The sequence below is a fragment of the Micropterus dolomieu genome, linkage group LG23 (genome assembly GCF_021292245.1).
Source record: "Micropterus dolomieu isolate WLL.071019.BEF.003 ecotype Adirondacks linkage group LG23, ASM2129224v1, whole genome shotgun sequence".
NCBI lineage: Eukaryota > Metazoa > Chordata > Actinopteri > Centrarchiformes > Centrarchidae > Micropterus > Micropterus dolomieu.
In genome coordinates this window covers 10223076-10242600 of record NC_060172.1, presented here as the reverse complement: position 1 = coordinate 10242600, position 19525 = coordinate 10223076, and the positions used below count along the sequence as shown (strand labels likewise).

The window sequence follows — 19525 nt, the reverse complement described above, 5'->3', positions numbered from 1 at the left end:
AACAACCACAGTTTCACAAATCCACAGAAACAGAACAAAGACAGACAAATAGAGTGTGTGTTTGTGTGTTGTACGAGTGTGTAACAGTTCTCTCTGTCTGACAGCGGTGAGTCTGGAGCCGGGAAGACAGAGAGCACGAAGTTGATTCTGCAGTTCCTTGCAGCCATCAGTGGTCAACACTCCTGGATAGAGCAGCAAGTCTTGGAGGCCACGCCCATCCTCGAAGGTCAGACAGCTGTAGTGTTGTTACATATCATCTTAAATGGAAATGCACATCTGGAAAAATACATGTAGAGTCTAGCTGCTCTGGAGCATTCGAACATAGCGAATGATCTTCAGCAGAAGGAAATTGCCCAGATTGCAGACTTTTCATACTTCCAAGTACTTTAAAGACATTTGAGACAATAAGTTCATTCATGATCTTCGAAACAGCCATCTCCATAAAGTCGCTTTCGAGAATATCAAATGATCTTCAGCAGCAGATATTTTATTTTATTTTCCAAGGTTAAGAATGAACTTTGAACTTCAGATGTCAAATCTAATCCATGTTCGCTACATCAGTACTCTATAGTTTTACACTGCCAAACATTACATCACCATAGTAGTGAAGTGTCAGTGACTTTATGCCACCGAGCTGCATTAGAAAAGCTGCCTACTGTCAGACTCCACTGTTACCCAACTCTGTCTGTTTCTATGCTTTTTCCCTTCACCTCACTGTATGATTTGTCACTTCATTCAGCCTTTGGCAATGCCAAGACCATTCGTAATGACAACTCCAGTCGCTTTGGGAAGTATGTAGATATCCACTTCAACAAGCGAGGGGCCATTGAAGGAGCCAAGATAGAGCAGTACCTGCTGGAGAAGTCTCGTGTGTGTCGACAGGTGAGACACCCGATCATAAGATTAGTTTTATATTAAACACATCCTCAGTGTCTGTAAAGATGAGTAACTTTTTCAGTTCTGTTTTTATAGTTAAATTGCCACAACTGTGAAGAGGAATGATGACCCTAGATATTTTAGTACTAAACAATACTTACTAGTAAAATAAAATTATATTGTTGTTATGTTTGGATTTTAGGGAATAGTTTTATTCATCGTTTAATGTTCTTGCAGCGTGTTACTAAGTGAAGAGTCAGTTTTGGCGTGGTTGGTGGGCATTGAACGTCAAGTTTAAAGGCTTGCGATATTCTATATTTTGTTTTTTGTCAACAAATCGCATGAAAAGCTAAACACTAATCCGTCTCTCAGTACTTTCCAACTTCCCTACCTGCCGGTCTGTGGCTCTCAGCTTCAACCCATTGGTTCCTAGTGCAGACATAAACATTTTAAAACGGGTCACAAATATGTAGCTTCATTTATTAAAAATGCTCAGTAATTTCCTTAACCAGCTGGGCAATGTAGCTTTTAGAAAACGTTACTCAAAGAGGAGCAAAAAGTTGTCGATTTTGATCTTTTCATGGGATTTGTTGATAATAACAAAAATATAGTTCATCACCAGTCTTATCATTAAAAGTAAAAAAGTACAATTGCATCTTCTCCTATGAACACATATTTCATATCATTGCAACAGTGTTTTACTATATTGTCATTCAACATTTGGTTATTTACCAGCCTCCACTTATTGTTGCCCACAGAGGAGTTACAGTTAACAAATATAGTAATAAACACATATATCTGCTTACAACTGCATTATAGTGTATTATAAAACAGTTATTAAATGTTTGTTGTTAAAGTAAAGTGGTCATGCTGTTTTGTCCTCTCACATACATACAGCTATATAATATATAGACAGTAATAACAGCATGTGATACTAAAACAATATAGAGTGGATGATGACACGAACACATAAAGGTAATTGCTGTAACGGCCCTCCTTTTACAATGTATTGTTGCTCTGTGACTCTTGTGCCATGTCATACTTGGCTCCAGGCTCCAGATGAGAGGAACTACCACGTGTTTTACTGTATGCTGAAGGGGATGGCTCCAGAAATGAAGGCCAAGCTGGGCCTGGGCCTCGCCACAGAATACTCCTACCTCACCATGGTGAGTCCAAGGCACCATTTACGCAATGTCTGAGCATTGACAAATGATATATGGGGTCGTCATCAATGAGCTTTTATTAAAAGTGAGATCTGGATCTGAGTATGAGATTTTGACGAATACTTCACCTCTGATAGACAGCAGCACAGTTGCTTCCCTGAGGTTTTAAATAGGACACATTCAAACAGGGCTAGTGACAAGTAACAAACCAACTTAATAAATATAAGATAAAGTTCTCTGTGTCTTTTACCTTCCAGGGTAACTGTACGGCGTGTGACGGTCGTGACGACCTGAGGGATTACTCCAGCATACTGTCAGCTATGAAGGTGCTCATGTTCACTGAGACAGAGAACTGGGAGATTTCAAAGCTGCTGGCTGCCATCCTGCACATGGGAAACCTGCGCTTTGAGGGTACGAACTGCAAACACACTTAGCTTATAAGGCTCTGCTGTAGTTGACAGTGTCGGAGAAGTGAGTAGTGGGAAAGTAGGTGGATTGCATAACACTGAGATGTGTTTCTAATATTGCGTCTGTGGAAAAAATAAAACCACATACAGTAGTAGTAGATACACAGCACATAGATAGTTTTAAGAGCTGTGAGGAAAACAATGATCTTTTTCATTTTTCTCAGCTCGTACGTATGACAACCTGGACGCCTGTGTGGTTGTGAAATCTCCTGACCTGGTTACTGCTGCTTCACTCATGGAGGTGAGTGTGCAAATGCATGTGTGTGTGTTACTACAAGTCTACACATTGGTCTGGTGAATAAAAAAATCAGCATGTATCACCTGCTTATAATGCAGCAACACCTCTGCATGGAGTGATGTAAACACTGGGTTCATTGCAATGATAGAAGATGATGCAGCACTGTTGGTATTCTGTCTTAGAGAAGAGAAGCACATTGTGAAGCTGCTTTAAGCTGTAGTCCGTTTCTGCTACTTTGTGCCCATCGCTGGTTTTCTTGTTTCCTAATTTTTCTAATGTTGCTTGTTGTGCACTGTAGGTCGATCCTAAGGACGTGATGGTGTGTTTGACCACCCGAACCCTGATCACACGTGGGGAAAGTGTCGTCACGCCTCTCAGTGTGGAACAAGGCCTGGATGTCAGGGATGCCTTTGTCAAGGTACTGATCTTTTACCACACAAATATCTGATCTGAAACAACCAAAACCCTTCAAACTTTGACAGAAAGCTTTGGGCCCATCACTTATAGTATGAAGCTGATTGAGAAAATAGCTTTTCATGGCTTGTAACATGACACATAACCCTGTAGCCATGCAGCTAAAATTTTAAGATCTGTATTCTTACTGACCATGAGTTTCATCTTTCAGGGGATCTATGGGCGGCTGTTTGTCTGGATTGTGGATAAAATCAATGCTGCCATATTCAGGCCGCCATCCTGTGAGAGTAACATCATACGTAGGTCAATCGGGTTGCTGGATATCTTTGGTTTTGAAAACTTCAGTGTCAACAGGTGATTGATACTTGGTTGTTTTATTATACACGATCAGGTTCATTTGTCATCTTGTTTAAACCCTAGCTTGTGTTTTATATTGTGGTTTAATACTGTACTTCCTCACCTCCTACTGCCTGCTTTCATCTTTTAATTTTCTTCACTGTAGTTTCGAACAGCTGTGCATCAACTTTGCCAACGAGAACCTGCAGCAGTTCTTTGTTCGCCACGTCTTCAAACTGGAACAGGAGGAGTACAACCTGGAGGACATCAGCTGGCAGCACATCGAGTTCACGGACAACCAGGACGCTCTGGACATGATCGCCAACAAACCCATGAACATCATTTCCCTCATTGATGAAGAGAGCAAGTTCCCTAAGGTACAATACAGGGGGAAATTACAGTGGAGCTGTAACATGGTTTTGTGGTTGGCCATCTAAAGAACATGGTTATGATTAAAATGTTTCTGTGATATACAGATTTGTTGATTTACTGGGCTGGTTTACAGTCTCTTATAAGATCATTTGAAGTATTTTGGCCTTAAAGCATTTCATAGCTAAAATTCACTATACTTGATGTCTGGTTCTTTGTCTTTTCTCAGGGAACTGATGCTACGATGCTGTACAAGCTTAACTCACAGCATAAGCTCAACTCAAACTACATCCCCCCTAAAAACAGCTACGCAACCCAGTTTGGTATCCAACACTTTGCTGGTGTGGTGCATTACGAGACCAGAGGTGTGTTCTGTTTCATCCATTTTCTCGTGTTTTCATGCTTTGATCCATGCTTTTCTCCTTCTTCTCTTGCTCCTCTCGTTTGTGATGGGTTATGCTGAAATTTTGGCTCAAACGGTCAAGAGAGGATTCTGGTAAAAGAAATGTCAGATAAGATGTTAGAAGCAGCGTTATCAACCTGACCCTAATAGAGAGAGAGAAAACTAACAGCAGAACTCTTTCATAGACCCATGGCAATCAAATTAGACCCAACCCGACATGATTAGGTTGGTTATAATTTGGACCTGCTCTGATTCTGGTCCCGGGTCGGGTCTATGAGTGGACCTGCGAAAATCTCTTCTGCTGTCAGTTTGTTTGGGCAAAAGGGAAGTTTTCCTTTGCCGTAATAGCTTCATCGTATTGACTTTTTTATTGATGTTTCTGGTGGTCACACAAATTAATGAAGTTACATTTGCTATAAAAGCTACCTTTGTGTTATAAGTGTGTTTTAGTCAAGAAAGTTACACTCGGCAGACTGAAAAAGGCTACAAGCAAGTTATTTGACAGAACTGGGAGTGGATCAGTTCATTAGTTCTTCCTCATCATCACCAGGTTTCCTCAATTCTGACTCGTTTTACGCTTGTTTGTAGAGCTGAAACAGTTTGTAAATGAATAATCTTGTTGATTTATAGAAAATAGATCAGCAACAGTTTTTATCAATGATAATTGAATATTATATTGATGATCGCTAAAGTAATTTGCTAAGCTAAAGTGACAAAATTTCTCTGGTTCTGGCCTCTCAAATGTGAATATTTGCAGGTTCTTTTAATGATCTTAAATTTAGTTTTGGACATATCCTCATTGGCATTTTTCACTATTTTCTGATTTTTTTTAGACCAAATGTTGTTCCATATCGAGAAAATAATCAATGCTTAATTAATAATGAAAATTATTATTAGTTGCAGCTCTATCATTAGAATAGTGTCCAGCAATCCTCTGTCCCCTCTTCCTCTGCACACTGTTTGAGAAACACACAGTTGTTATTTGTTGATACAGTTTGGGGGAAAATTGGGAATATTTGTTATGATGCAATCTATTTATAAAGGCTTGCTGAGTAGTCTGGTTAGTCAATCAAAGACGACCAGGAAACAGGGAATGTTAGGTTTCTGGTTTATTTGGAGTAAATAAATGAAGAACTGGGTGGAAGGGCTGTGAACATAAACAGAAAGTGTCAGGGTGCCTTCACACCTGTTTGGTTTGGTTAATTTAGGCTGGTTGTGGAAGCTGAATGTTTGTGCGGAGCAAACAACTTGTCCAAGACCCTCGTTTTCAAGGAGCCTTTGTTGTGGTTTGTTTGAGGTTTAAAAAGCAAAATAGAACACCAGTTTTATGCGATCTGTAAGCAGCAAACATTTATCATCTCGTGAAAATAGTAATACAAATGTGCTTTACTGTGCGTGTGCTGGTATTTTAAACACAGGTAAACTGAGCTTGTTTCCTAATCTGTGTATTTTAGCAGTTCCTCAATAAAAAGTGAGTGAAATGAGGTAGCCACCCAGTAACTACTCTGTTACATTAAAAGACACCAGTTCTTGTCCCATTTCTACCTGTTCATCACTATTTATGATATACAGGGTCCTGTAGCTCTCTGATTGAGGCAGCCATTAATTGCGCCAAGAGCGAAAAGACTCTTTTCGCTCTTGGCGCAACTGTTTATGTTAGAAACAAAATCTCTTTATCCTTCATCCAGGGTTCCTGGAGAAAAACCGAGACAGCCTCCACACCGACATCATCCAGCTTGTCCACTCGTCCAAGAACAAGTTCATCAAGCAGATCTTCCAGGCTGATGTGGCCATGGTGAGACCAACAAATACTGTAATATCACTAGACTTTGCTTGGATGAATACTTATAATGGTGGACAAATATTTGTCACCTCCTTTTTGACTGCTTTTAAGGTGTTGCTGTCTTCAAGTGATAATGTCACTGGTGACTTTAGCTTTTCTCCTCATGGTGTTGGTTTTTACTAATGGCCCACCCCTCCTCTCACTCTGCTGTCTCTTCTCTGTTTCTTCTGTCTTTCCTCTTGACATCAGTTTCTGTGTGGCTATACGCAGCCCAGCACCCCTACTCCAAAGGTAATCAGCTGCCTTTAGCAACATGTGGCCAATCAAACCCTATGTGTGTTCACTTAAACTAAAAAAACATGAATGAAAACGTCCTTGATCCACCTCCAGTTAGCAGCATCCCCCCTTCCTTAAGCTCATCTTCTTATCCTACAGTGCTACAGGTTGCAGAAACCAGAGGGGAAATTGTGTTTATTTGACAAGATTTAGCATGAAGTTAAGGTAAAACTAGCCAGAAAACTTTCTGCCAGCACACTTTTCAGTCCACATCCATCTCATCATGTGGCAATGTAAAGGCAAACACTTGTGTGGTTCAAGAGAGCAAAGCAATTATTGGGACGTTTGAAACGGGACATCCCATCATGTTTTCTGGCTTTTTTGTTATATGGCTTCACTGAAAGGATTACAATGATTTTTTATGTTTCCTGTTTCGTTTGTGTGTTGTAAACCGTAGTAATAACGTGTGTGTGCACCTCGTGCTTACATGTGTCCAGTGTTTATCCACATTGTGTACCTACCATTAGCAGAATGTGAGACTGGTTTGTGTTCTTCTCACTGAAACGTATAAAGCAGCAACGACAGTAAAATAATAGGAACAAATTAGGAAAACATATTAAATGGATTCTACTCAGCACACAGGTCAGTAATCTTGAGAAAGATATGTCATGTAGCAGCGGTCAATTGAAATTACAAATTTGAAAATAAAGATTAAAACTTTGTTGGTTTTAAACTCCAATCAGTGTTTTATATCAAAATCTTTTTTGTACAGCCTGCAGTCTGGAAGGGGACTTCTGAAACCCTAATTGCCAAGTAATTGTATTATTATTAACCAAACAAATCTTAAAACATTCTTGCATTTAATCTTGCTATTTAATATTCCTACAGCAGTGGTGTTTTTAAAAACAAGGCACCCCTGCATATTGATTTTTGATTGATTCTGATTTGTCAGTAAGCTCTCTTTAACTATTAAATCTTTGCCAGCTAAAGAGGTGTGTTTTGTTTTTGATGTCTCTAAAAATCATTTGGCACCATTTAACTTTTTAAAACTGTTAAACCAAGTAGTAGTTCATCTTGTTTTAGTTAGTCCTGTTGTTTCAGACCATGTGGAAGTCTTGTGCATTTCTTTGAACTCTATTTACAATGACAAATTCATCCTTGGCAACTCTAATAGTCACGATTTCTGAATGCTGGGAACCTTGAAAACATGTAGCTTTAATGGCAGCTGTGTGCTGTCATCACCAATCTTACAGTAGCTGCAGTATAACTGCATTTTACATTGTTTTTAATGCATTTTAAAATGTGGATAAAAAATTTAAATGTTGCATTGTTAAAAATATACAGTAGTAAGTCTCTCCTGTTGTATGAACTTAACATTTTACATCTGGAGAGTAGAGAGGACATTTCTGGACAGGTTTTACATTTAAGTCAGTAATTGGTAGATAAAAACACTTCAGGAGAAAGCAGTGTTCAATCCATGTAAGGTAAGATTTGGTTTAAAAGTGTCTCTGTGAAAAATAAAAATAGTAGCATGTTATGGATATTGTCCAAGAAACCCTCCAAACTACAAACAAAGGAGTTAAAGCCCAAACACTTCTGGATCATGTGGGTTGGCAGTAAATCATAAAGTGTTTACTGGAATGACTCAGGCATTTATTGTATCTGGTATGTGGTTGTAGACGCTTGTTCATTAGGTTTGGTGAAACATAGTTTAATATGTTTCTACCTTGTGTGTTTCCAGGGTGCTGAGACGAGGAAGCGCTCTCCCACTCTGAGCAGTCAGTTCAAACGCTCCCTCGAGATGCTGATGAGGACGCTCAGCGTGTGTCAGCCGTTCTTCGTTCGCTGTATAAAACCCAACGAGCTCAAAAAACCTATGGTAAGACCAATTGTCTGTTGTATCATGACCGGCACAAACGACCATGGCAAATAAGGGAGAGACACTAAAAATGCACTTAAATGAACTCATTATTCACAAAAACATAAATTAAGTCACACAAGATGTGAGATGTGGATGGCAGAAACGTAAGTGGTTTGAGAGAGTTGGGGTGTGGGAAGTATGGTATGCAGCTGTTAGTGGGAGAAGTGATGAAGGAACCAAACAAAATTCATGGAGAGCGTATTCTCTGAGAGGGCTGTTACAGTTGAAACTTCTGGCTATTCTGGATTTCCCTGTTTTTAGCACAGGTTTAAGTTTACATTGTTGTTGCAACGCTTATATTTAGAGACAGGGATAGCCATAAAGAGGGAGAGAGGGATGGGGGGGGGTATGGGGGAGCAGCCTACACAATATACACACAGAGGTATAGACAGTAAAGGTAATGTTGGTACAGACTGAATGAATAATGGTACAGATATTTAGTAATGTTTAATAATAATCATAATGTTAATGATAATAATAACAATAATAACAATAACAATAACCTGACCAGGTTGACCATATAAAATGATCTCTCTGTCTCTATGTAACTTACATTAAGCTGTTTCACTCTGTCCTCTTTAGAAGGACATTTTTGTGCTCTTTAAACCTCTGATTTTAATGAAGTCTGTTCTTCTGTGGTTGTTTTCCAGATATTTGACAGAGAGCTGTGTATTCGTCAGCTGCGCTACTCCGGCATGATGGAGACCATCAGGATTAGGCGGGCCGGTTATCCCATCCGATACAGCTTTGGCGAGTTTGTGGACCGTTACCGTGTCCTCATGCCTGGCATCAAACCTGCTCACATACAGGTCAACAACACAACACATGTGTTACATAATCATCAGTTTCTTTTGTCTTATTCAGTCCTGATTCAACCTGTTTAAAAGGGTCTAACAGTAACATAATAAAAGGGTAGGTTCACTTAAACTACACAAAGACATATTTTTCTACTTAACTTACTAAGATATCTGCTGAAAGCATTGAACTTTTTTTTTTCTCTACTGAAGAAGCATCCCTTAAATAGGAAACTATCAGCTGGAGTAAGGATGTGGTTAGCCTAGCTTAGCATAAAGACTGGAAGCAGGGGGAAACAAGTAGCCTGGCTCCGTTGTCATCTACGTTATTCCCTTTTAAACAAATTTTGTTTGTCAAACAAGATGCAACATGTAAATGTAACTGTTTCCACCTGGTTTCAGTCTATATGCTAAGCTAAATTAGCTGCTTTCTATTTTTTACTCAAAGATGTATGGTTGGTATTAATCTTCTCATCTTACTCTCTGAAAGAAAGTGAGAGTAACTATCCCTTCTAGAATAATTACTATAATGATCAACTGGAAACAGTACTATTATTTTGAAGGTTTCACAGCATTGAAATTACATTTTCCATAAAACCTGATGTAATCTCAGCATTATATCTATAAGCCTAGTGAGCACAGTATTATATTGTTGTTTTGTGACATCAGGTAATATCTGAGCTATTAAGAAAACTAGCAGATCACTGCCGTATTTTGCCCACTGTGGCATAATATGAATGTGTAAATAAATAGTGTAGCATTTGAGTTGTTTAAAGTAATTATACTGTGTGTATGTTTTAAAATGTATTTAATGTGTGTATAAGTGATCAAATGACTGGGTACTGTAGCAACTTTAAATGCCAAAATAATGTTTGGTCTTAAAGTAAGATAAACCCCGTTGTATATCATGAAATAATGTATGTGGAGCTCAACACACAAGTACAACCATCCTGTTATATCATGTGTAACAGTACATTTACTAGTATTCAGATACCAGCCAGTCACTGTCATTCACATGTAATTTGTGGGATATCCCACCATCTGTATAAGACCGTAACATGAAGTGATTGTAATGCATTGATAATGCATTTTTTTTTAAATGTTACCATTTTTGACATCATACAGTATCTGTCGTTACTAAGCAGACATTACTGGTCCAGGAGTCACCACTTTTACGTAGTTCTCTCTCCTTTCAGGAAGACCTACGAGGCACCTGCAAGCAGATAATCCTGGCTAGGCTGGGGAAACATGATGACTGGCAGATCGGAAAGACCAAGATTTTCCTCAAGGTTGGTGTGTGTGTGTGTGTGAGAAAGTTATCTTACTGAGTCCTGTAGGCTAGAGTTGTTTTAAATCTGAATCCCCTCTCTGTATCCCCATTAGTGCTCTTTGTCATGAGCCTATCAAGAAAAGAAAGCATTAAAAATAAGCCATTGTATATACAGTAAATACTCTGGAATGACAACATGTGTACCCCAGGGTTAACATACTTTGGGCTGATCCGAAGACATTTTTGTTGATGGTTGTTTATTGACAATTAAAGTACAATGACAACACTTTAGGTCAACTCCTACAAATTCATAGGATGGCGATATTCAATATTTTTGTTGTCAACATCAAATCCACTAAAGTAATTAAAATCAATGTGTTAGCCCATCTCTCAAAACTTTCCAGCTTCCTTGCCCTGTCTGTGCCTCTCAGTCCCAACAGCATTCATTCCTAGTGAGGATATAAATCTTTAAAAATGGGCCATGAACTTAAGGCCCAGGGCCAAAAATGTGCACTGGATTTTTTAAAACCCCCACCTCCAGTTCCCCCTACTACAGTTAATTTAAAGATATTGTGATTACACATGTATAAACTGATGTATATACTATGATATTAAAACTTGATTTTCACACAGGGCTCCTCATCAACACCTCAACATCAGGACTAAATGCAGGAGCCACCTTGAGACCATTTTAGTTCATATTTTTGCTGTAGTGATGCATATTACCGAACAATTTTTGTAATTTTGTACTTCAGAGCCCTTGACCTTCTGGGGCCGTGGCTGTCCACTTTGCCTAATTGATAATCCAGCCTTGATACCCCTTCTTTACCTGCCGCTTTGTCTCTGCTTGTTCCTTCAGGACCACCACGACATGCAGCTGGAGATCGAGAGGGACAAGGGTATTACTGACAAGGTCATCCTCATCCAGAAGGCTGTGCGTGGACTTAAAGAGAGGTAAAGAATGGTTTAGGACAGAGCTCTACGTGTAATGTCTTACTGCGCATAAGATAATAAATTCTTAACTTTCAGGAATTTGGGGTCTCTATACTTACCTTTGTGTTTTATTTTATTTTTGAGTGTGCCTACTTATGTATGCGTGTTTGATGAGTGAACCTCCCTGTTCATCAGTTTATTCCCCCATTTTGTAGGACTAATTTTCTCAGACTGAAGAGTGCTGTGACTGTTATACAGAAGGTCTGGAGGGGTTATCAGTGCAGGAAGAATTACCGAATTGTGAGTCGTGTTACATCTTACACAATGTGTAGTTTTTCATTTGTTAAAATATACTTTAACACCTTAATAGCTTTTTGCTTTGTAACTAAGATGCAGTATGTTTCTGTTCTTATATTCATATGAACTGCACATATTTACACTAATTTAGGCACCATATTAATATCACTCCACCTTTAAAACATGTCTCTCTCCTTCAGATGCAGTCTGGCTTCTTGCGCCTCCAGGCCGTCTACAGGTCAAGGAAACACTACAAAAGCTACCGGATGACTCGCCTTCGTGTCACTCTCATCCAGGCCCGGTGCCGCGGCTTCCTCATACGGCAGACATTTTGGCGCCGTCTTCGTGCTGTGTTGACCCTTCAAGCCTACACCAGGGGCATGATAGCCAGACGCCTCTGCCAGAGGCTCAGGGCAGAGGTAAACAGTTGTTATATTTACTACTGCTACTTATATCATGTTGCTAATGTGCCAGACAGTGAGGGCAAATGGTGTTGAGGGTAGACATGAAGAATAATGTAGGGCATTGAAACTGTAAAGTGTCACATAATTGATTTGGTTCAAAGACAACAATATACTATACTATATTTGTTCATGCGATACCATGATTAGATACTTGAGGATATTCTTACACAACTTGTAGGATATCTTATCATCCTTGGTTAGCTGACCTTAAGGGAATAATTTAAAATTTTGGGAAATGTGCTTATTTGTTTTCTTGCTTGATACCACACTCATGTCTACACACTAAATATGAAGCTGTCTAAGCTATAATAGCTAGAATCAAGCTTAGAATGAAGACTGGAAACGGCCAGACACTTAGTCTTAATTCCACCATCTTTCAAACGTTGTTAGGTGGTCTTAAAAGCAGAGTAAATCCTTTAAACACACAGTCAATAATCACCGTAAAACCTTCTTTTATACATTATTTTTAAATTAGTTGGTTTAAACCTGACTTCATGTCTGTGAAAATATGGAAATGTTTGAGCTTTTAAGGATGTTTGTGTTTTTAGTAAAAATGCCATTTTTTCTGCCACTGTTGCACATCTCTTCTCCTGTTTTGAAAGACGATGTTGAATAAATTATTTGTTTTGTAAATGTTTGTTTAATCTCAGTTTGTTGATCAATTTGAACATTGATAAGATATAAAATAGAAAGTAGCTTCTGGAGAACGGTCAAATAATATTCCTGGGCAAATCTGCAGTTCCAGTGACCCAACAAGGAAGACGTTAAGTATGGACTAGGGGAGGCTGCTGTTTCATGTTGTGAACGTCGTACATATTTGTGCTGTCTTTATAACTTTAATAACTTGTGGCTTGTTAGCGTGTAGAAGTTTAAATTTATTCTGCTGTAGCACTTTCTGGAAACCTCTTTAAATAGTGAATAGAGATAAAAGTTTTGTATATTGCGCTCAGGTTTTAGGAATATTTTTAGGATGTTATTTGCTCATTGTTGTCTAGTCATTTTTTAAATTATTATAACAAAGTAAATCATCTGTTTCCACCTGTAATGTTTCCCTTCAGTTCCTCTGTAAACAAAAGCTTGAAAAAATGATGATCAGTGTCACACCCTACCTGCCTCTGTGAACCCTTTTCCCTCTGTTTCCTCTCTCAACTCCCCTCACAGCTGCAGCATCGCCTCGAAGCCGAGCGCCAGCGTCTGGCCGAGGAGGAGCAGCTGCGAAACCAGATGACAGCTCGGCGGGCCAAAGTGGAGGCCGAGAAGAAACACCAGGAGCGGCTCGTCCAAATCGTCCAACAGCAGGAAGAGAGGGAGAGGGAGGCGAAGGAGGAGACAAGGAGGAAAAAGGAGCTGCTGGAGCAGATGGAGAGGGAGAAGGAGCAGCCAGTGGATCACTCAGATATGGTCGACCGCATGTTTGGTTTCCTGGGGAACTCCGGGCCGTTGCCCAACCAGGACGGACAAGCACCTGCTGGTTTTGAGGTATGTGTTTATGATTTTTTTGTATTTGTAGTGCAATAATAGCCAATTTATTTACTGATTTAATTTGAATTAAAAAATTTGGTTCAGTTGGTCGGCGTGACATCACACAGAGTCAAGATTAGAGAAAACTGGGAAATTCTTGGCTTACAGGGATGTCTTTTAAATATGTTCAGCTCATTATATGAAGCTTTGGCTATCTTTTACATGAACATCCGACATTGTAACATTATAGATAACACAGAAATTACAGAAAAGCATAATAGGACCCCTTTAAATGTGTCCAGTAATACTTTGGCTTTTTAATGAATACGTGCAAAACTAATTTCAAACCCATCGAGCTCTGCCATACTTAATATTGCTAATTAACAAATGTTGGCATGCTAACACGCTAATCTAAAATAATAAATTTCATAAACATTACACCTGCCAAACAGCAGTTAGCATTGTCATTGTGAATATACCACATATACATTTTCTTTTTCCTTCTTCTGCCTGAAGAGAGATCCACTTATTTTAATCAGTGTCCTCTTTTAAATCACTTCAACACTTATATCATATAGCTTACCCTGGTTTTAGTTAAATTCACTCACTCCTATTTCGCCTATTTTCACCAGATGTTTTTTTTTTAACTTGTTTGTTTTTTTTGTATTTCATCTTTGTTTTGTTTATCTTACTATTGTTGTTAATGACATTCCCATCAGCCTCAGAACTTTGTTTTTAGTGTAAATTAGCAAATATTAGTATGCAAACACTAAACTAAGCATGGGTACTGCCTTAACGCTTTGATGCACTTCTGGCACCCTGGATTTGACGTCATCGTTGTGAGTTGCGTTAAAAGTGATGCAAAAGATATTTGCAAATCCGATTTGAGCGTTCCATGACCACGAGACATAGAGCAACATTGTCACTCATCTGGAGATGCGATTCTGACCACCTGACAACTGTAATTCTAATATTTACTCTCCTTTTAGCTCCACCAACTCCTGAGAAAAATATCTGGTACTATAGCTGTTAGATATTTAACTTTTCTCATTAGCTTGTTGCTAACTTTGTCTGTTTCTATTTAAATTTAAAAAAATTAAATTTTCCTCCCACTCAGGACTTGGAGAACATTCCTCGTGGTGAGGAAGCTGAAGAAGAGGTGCTGAATGAAGCTCTGCCATTACCTGATGAGGAAGATGAGGATTTGTCTGAGTACAAGTTCTCCAAGTTTGCAGCCACCTACTTCCAGGGTGTTTCCACTCACACCTACATAAGACGACCGCTAAAACAACCTCTGCTTTTTCACGAGGACGAAGGAGACCAGCTAGTGAGAAACTAAAGCCCTCTTCAGCTCCCAGCTTTTGCTCAGTTATTCAAATGTTGTTTGTTAATGGAATCAGATGATCAGCAGATTTACCACTTAAGGGAATAGTTCTAAATTTTGGGAGTCACGATTATTCACTTTCTTGTGTTGGATATTAAGATCAATACCACTGTCACATCTTAAGAAACTGAAGCCAGGGTATGGTTAGCTTAGCTTAGCATAAAGACTAGAAACAGGGGCAAACAACAAGCCAGGCTCTGTCCAACATTAGAAAATACACCTACCAGCAGCTGTAAAGCCAACAAATTAACACTTTGTTTCTCTTTGGTGTAAGAAGTACAGACAAAAATGTGTGGTTTTACTGAGGCCAAACAGTGTTTGTAATTTGTTTATGGAAGTTATTCTAATTCTTAAAAAATAGCTTAGTGATGATTTTTTTATATTTAAACAATTAGCAAAACACCTTTAAGTATGCATGCTAAAAATTCACATTATAACTGACAGGTTACATAATCACTCGCTTAGCTTACTGCTTATTTAACGGTCCTGTTCTGTCCTCCAGGCTGCATTAGCAGTGTGGATCACCGTGTTGAGGTTCATGGGAGACCTCCCGGAACCAAAATGCCAGATGGTCATAAATGACGGCAGCGAAAAGATCCCCGTCATGACCAAGATCTACGAAACCCTCGGCAAGAGGAGCTACAAGAGGGAGTTGCAGGAACTGCAGGTGGAAGGAGAGGTGAGATGATGATGAAGGGTCTAAATGTTTCAAATAATTCTTGAGCAGTCTGTGATGCTGTCTACAAACATATAAAATGTCATCGTCATTCCATGTTTGTGTCAATAGAACAGCTCCATAGAGAGCCAGAAGAGGAACAGTGTCAGACACAAACTTGTGTCTCTCACCCTGAAGAGGAAATCCAAGATCACTGAGGAGGTAAGATTCAAACCAGCAACTTCTTCTGGAGTTTTCACCAGAACTGCAAAATTTTTTCTTTATGTTTATTTGCAGTGTACGTTTTTGCAAGTGTTTGTTGAAGAGTTTTTATTCTTTTTAATGCCTGTGGCAGGTGACCAGGCGCTTGACAGAGGTGGACTACGGCCTCCAGGGAAACAGCATGCTGGAGGACCGACCCACCTCCAACCTGGAGAAACTTCACTTCATCATCGGCAACGGCATCTTACGGCCCGCCCTCAGGTGACCAACAAACAAACATCTGTAGTTTTAGTGGCTTAACTTCCTTTAATGTCATCACCAAATCCTGACTAATACATGGGACCACGGCTTTCAGTGTGACTCCAATAATAAACCCTTTAAAGATTTATGCTTTTGTAAGTCTAAAGCCCTGCTAGCAGCTCTTGAGGCTGCAGTGTTCATTATACTTGGCAATAGGATTGTGTTGGACAAAACAAGTCACCTACTGATACTTTTGCTCTGATAATAGTGAGAATAGGAGGCAAGTCATGTAGTTTGTTCTGAGAAGAGAGGAAAGAAGTTGTTAAAGAGGTGGTATTATGCTTTTTGGCTTTTCACTCTCCTTTATTAAAGTTATATATCTTTTTTGTGCATGTAATAGGTTTGCAAAGCAAAAAAGCCCAAAGTCTACCCCAAAGGGAGTTCCCATCTCCCACAGAAAACACTGCTCTGAACTGCCTGAAAACAGCTCGTTTGTAGTCCAGCCGTTTCCCTTTGCGCGTCATAATGCTCGCCACGCGGCTAGTACGACACGCCCTCAAAAACACCAGTGGAAAAGCACTGAGCTGCAGCACAAACCTCCAGGCAGTCAATGGACTGAAAGTTGTTACTGTGATGAAGAGACACAGCTCAGTTAAAACTTTATGGATGAAAGATACATTTTTGACAGATTAATAACTCACTACTCTGAAACTCTTGCTCCAGTCCATGTTGCTAAGCTGGTAAAGGGATATGCAGCTGAACCGAAGTCGTGTTTACCAGCTTCTCACAAACTGCCCTACTCTGCTTCTGATTGGCTAATAGACCGTAACTAGGAACTGCGCAATTGCAACTCCCAACAAAGATCATGTAGACAAGATGTATCACTCATGACCAAAACGAAGCGTTCAACACACAGGGTGAAAAGAGGAGCTGCAGCAATGTGCAGTATGACAAAAATATGGTGTGTTTTTTTTAAATTAAACCATGTTTATCAGCCACATGAATTAGTTCAGTAAGTAGAATTGCAATCAACTTTGTTTACAACATTTTGACTTGAGGGTGGCTCTAGAAGAGAGTTCATAGAGTATCCAAAATGGGAGGGGATCATACTCGGTGGAGCATGAATGTGTAGAGTAAATATCATAGAAATTTTCCCTTTATTGTTTGTATATTTTTATGTACAAGTTAAAATTCTGGCCTGAGAGAAACGGTCAGTGGGTCAACTAAAACATTAGGATTAATTTCCTCCAGAAAACAAGTGAATGAAGTAAAGATGATTTTTTATTATAACAGATGATATGTGATAATTGGAAATTTTTGGTGCTTAGACCCTATCGGGAGATTTTTTGTAAGGAGCTGAGGCTGATAAAATAATAAAGATGATGAATCTGCAAAGAGTGGATGGTGAAAGGGAGGTGTAGGGGCGTGCATGACAACAGCATGAATGAACTTAAGGCAGAGAGAGTCATATTGAAAAAGACAGCAGAGGAAAGGCTAACAATTTAGGTGTGTTGCTTTGCTATTGGACAGATGTGACTAGTGAATGAGAACAGTTGATATCACATCTGACATCCCCAGATAATGACAGCAGGAAATTATTAGCATGCATGCGTGAGAGGAGTGAATAGCAGGATGGTATGAGAAATAAACTACATGCCTAAGCATGCAAAAAAATTGTTAAAGCGTCAGTTGGGGCTGAAGACTACAAGTTTGCAAATAAATGAAAAATCTGGGGGGGGGTTTGTGGGATTACCAGACCTACAGTTTCTCTGAATCATGTGAATCTGACTGACTACAGCAGGGTTGTTGTTGTTGCTGATCTGTTGTTTCAGAGATGAAATCTACTGTCAGATCTGCAAACAGCTCACTCAGAATCCGTCCAAGAGCAGCCACGCCCGTGGGTGGATCCTGCTGTCTCTCTGCGTGGGCTGCTTCGCCCCCTCTGAGAAGTTTGTCAAAGTAAGAAACCTCCAACTCACTCCACATGAACCAAAAATAAATAAGTTGAATGAAGGAATGAAGACGTTTGGGATGGTTTATTTTTTGAACAAACACATTTTTTATTTATTATTTATCCCCTTCAGCCAACAAACAATATAATTTTTGTCTAAGATCTGTAACTTGTGCCATGTTCTGGGCATCTCCAAAGGAATCTGTTTGTATTTCCATGCTTTAAGCACTTAATTTTACTCCGTGTTACTGATTTAATGATGGTTTTCTCTAACTCTTTATCTGTTGTCTTTTCTTTTTCTCTGTTGTCAGTATTTACGGACATTTTTAAATAACGGTCCTCCTGGTTATGCTCCATATTGTGAGGAAAGGTTGAGAAGGACGTTTGTCAACCGCACAAGGACCCAGCCGCCATCTTGGTTAGAATTACAGGTACCGCACATGCTTGCTGCTCTGTGTTTGTGTTGTCTGCTGACGTTGGTCAGAGTATCTGCAGGTCCTTATATGCTTTGAATTCAGATTTTATACAACTATAATTTAAAATTAGGATTGTTGTGACAGAGAATTGGGCTGCTGTTAAATCATTTTTGTGCCGATTCAGCCAGAAGCAGCGAACTCTGTCACTACTGCTAGCTACAGTAGCGAGGAAGCTCATCTTCACATGCATTAAATTCAGCAAATATTTCTTCACGGTTTGACAGCCCTCCATTTTGTGTGCTCTGAAAAAATACCTAGTTTTCCTACACTGCCGTGGCTCTGTAAATGGAAAATAAAGAAAGTGGTGTCGACCTTGCCAAACAACATTGTTCCAGCCAATCAGCAACAGGTGGTGTTTGTGCTCGTGCATAGGAGTGACGGGGGGGAAGGGATGCAGTGTGAGAGAGAGTTGAACGTGCTGTTTCTGAGGGAGCACTGAAAGGAGGGGTGCATTTGTTTTGCAGTTGAGTTCAAATATCAACAGTCATTCTGCAGAATCACTTACTCTCCCTTTAAACTGATGGAATATTCTTAACCACATGTCAAACAAAAATGAAAATGATGAACAATTATGAACTACAGAAATTTAGTTTGATCTCTTTTTACCCCCCAGGCCACTAAATCCAAGAAGCCCATCATGCTACCAGTAACGTTTATGGACGGCACCACAAAGACACTCCTGGCAGACTCAGCCACCACTGCCAGTGAGCTCTGCAACGCTCTAGCGGACAAGATCAACCTGAGAGATCGCTTTGGCTTCTCGCTGTACATCGCCCTGTTTGACAAGGTAAAACCAAGACGTGCACCTGTGACACATACAGGCATTAGACCAGTATACATTTTGTGTTTGCACGCGTACTTCACCGCCTATTGAATACATCTGTGAAACTGCCTCAGGTGTCATCACTGGGTAGCGGCAGCGACCACGTCATGGACGCCGTCTCCCAGTGTGAGCAGTATGCGAAGGAGCAGGGCGCCCAGGAGAGGAATGCCCCCTGGAGGCTGTTCTTCAGGAAGGAGATCTTTAACCCCTGGCACAACCCTTCTGAGGACCACGTTGCCACAAATCTCATCTACCAGCAGATTGTCCGAGGGGTGAAATTCGGAGAGTACCGCTGTGAGAGGGTGAGCA

The 19525-nt window shown here is 39.8% G+C and overlaps 1 protein-coding gene across 3 annotated transcripts in view; it reads left to right on the top strand.

The window, feature by feature from the left end:
- myo7ab (myosin VIIAb) overlaps nucleotides 1–19525 on the top strand; it is a 51257-nt gene that overhangs the window by 19770 nt on the left and 11962 nt on the right. For 2 of the 3 annotated variants that reach the window (XM_046039942.1, XM_046039941.1), the window contains 26 exons: nucleotides 105–226; nucleotides 740–882; nucleotides 1929–2042; nucleotides 2297–2450; nucleotides 2671–2747; nucleotides 3043–3162; nucleotides 3370–3512; nucleotides 3661–3871; nucleotides 4093–4228; nucleotides 5955–6061; nucleotides 6299–6340; nucleotides 8067–8204; nucleotides 8897–9055; nucleotides 10237–10329; nucleotides 11170–11264; nucleotides 11459–11543; nucleotides 11741–11959; nucleotides 13166–13483; nucleotides 14583–14792; nucleotides 15352–15528; nucleotides 15637–15726; nucleotides 15860–15987; nucleotides 17799–17925; nucleotides 18229–18348; nucleotides 19007–19180; nucleotides 19291–19518. In XM_046039942.1, the coding sequence (XP_045895898.1) occupies nucleotides 105–226; nucleotides 740–882; nucleotides 1929–2042; nucleotides 2297–2450; nucleotides 2671–2747; nucleotides 3043–3162; nucleotides 3370–3512; nucleotides 3661–3871; nucleotides 4093–4228; nucleotides 5955–6061; nucleotides 6299–6340; nucleotides 8067–8204; nucleotides 8897–9055; nucleotides 10237–10329; nucleotides 11170–11264; nucleotides 11459–11543; nucleotides 11741–11959; nucleotides 13166–13483; nucleotides 14583–14792; nucleotides 15352–15528; nucleotides 15637–15726; nucleotides 15860–15987; nucleotides 17799–17925; nucleotides 18229–18348; nucleotides 19007–19180; nucleotides 19291–19518 (3730 nt within the window). The remainder of the gene's footprint in view (nucleotides 1–104; nucleotides 227–739; nucleotides 883–1928; nucleotides 2043–2296; nucleotides 2451–2670; nucleotides 2748–3042; nucleotides 3163–3369; nucleotides 3513–3660; nucleotides 3872–4092; nucleotides 4229–5954; nucleotides 6062–6298; nucleotides 6341–8066; nucleotides 8205–8896; nucleotides 9056–10236; nucleotides 10330–11169; nucleotides 11265–11458; nucleotides 11544–11740; nucleotides 11960–13165; nucleotides 13484–14582; nucleotides 14793–15351; nucleotides 15529–15636; nucleotides 15727–15859; nucleotides 15988–17798; nucleotides 17926–18228; nucleotides 18349–19006; nucleotides 19181–19290; nucleotides 19519–19525) is intronic. The other variant, XM_046039943.1, reaches the window with a different exon arrangement.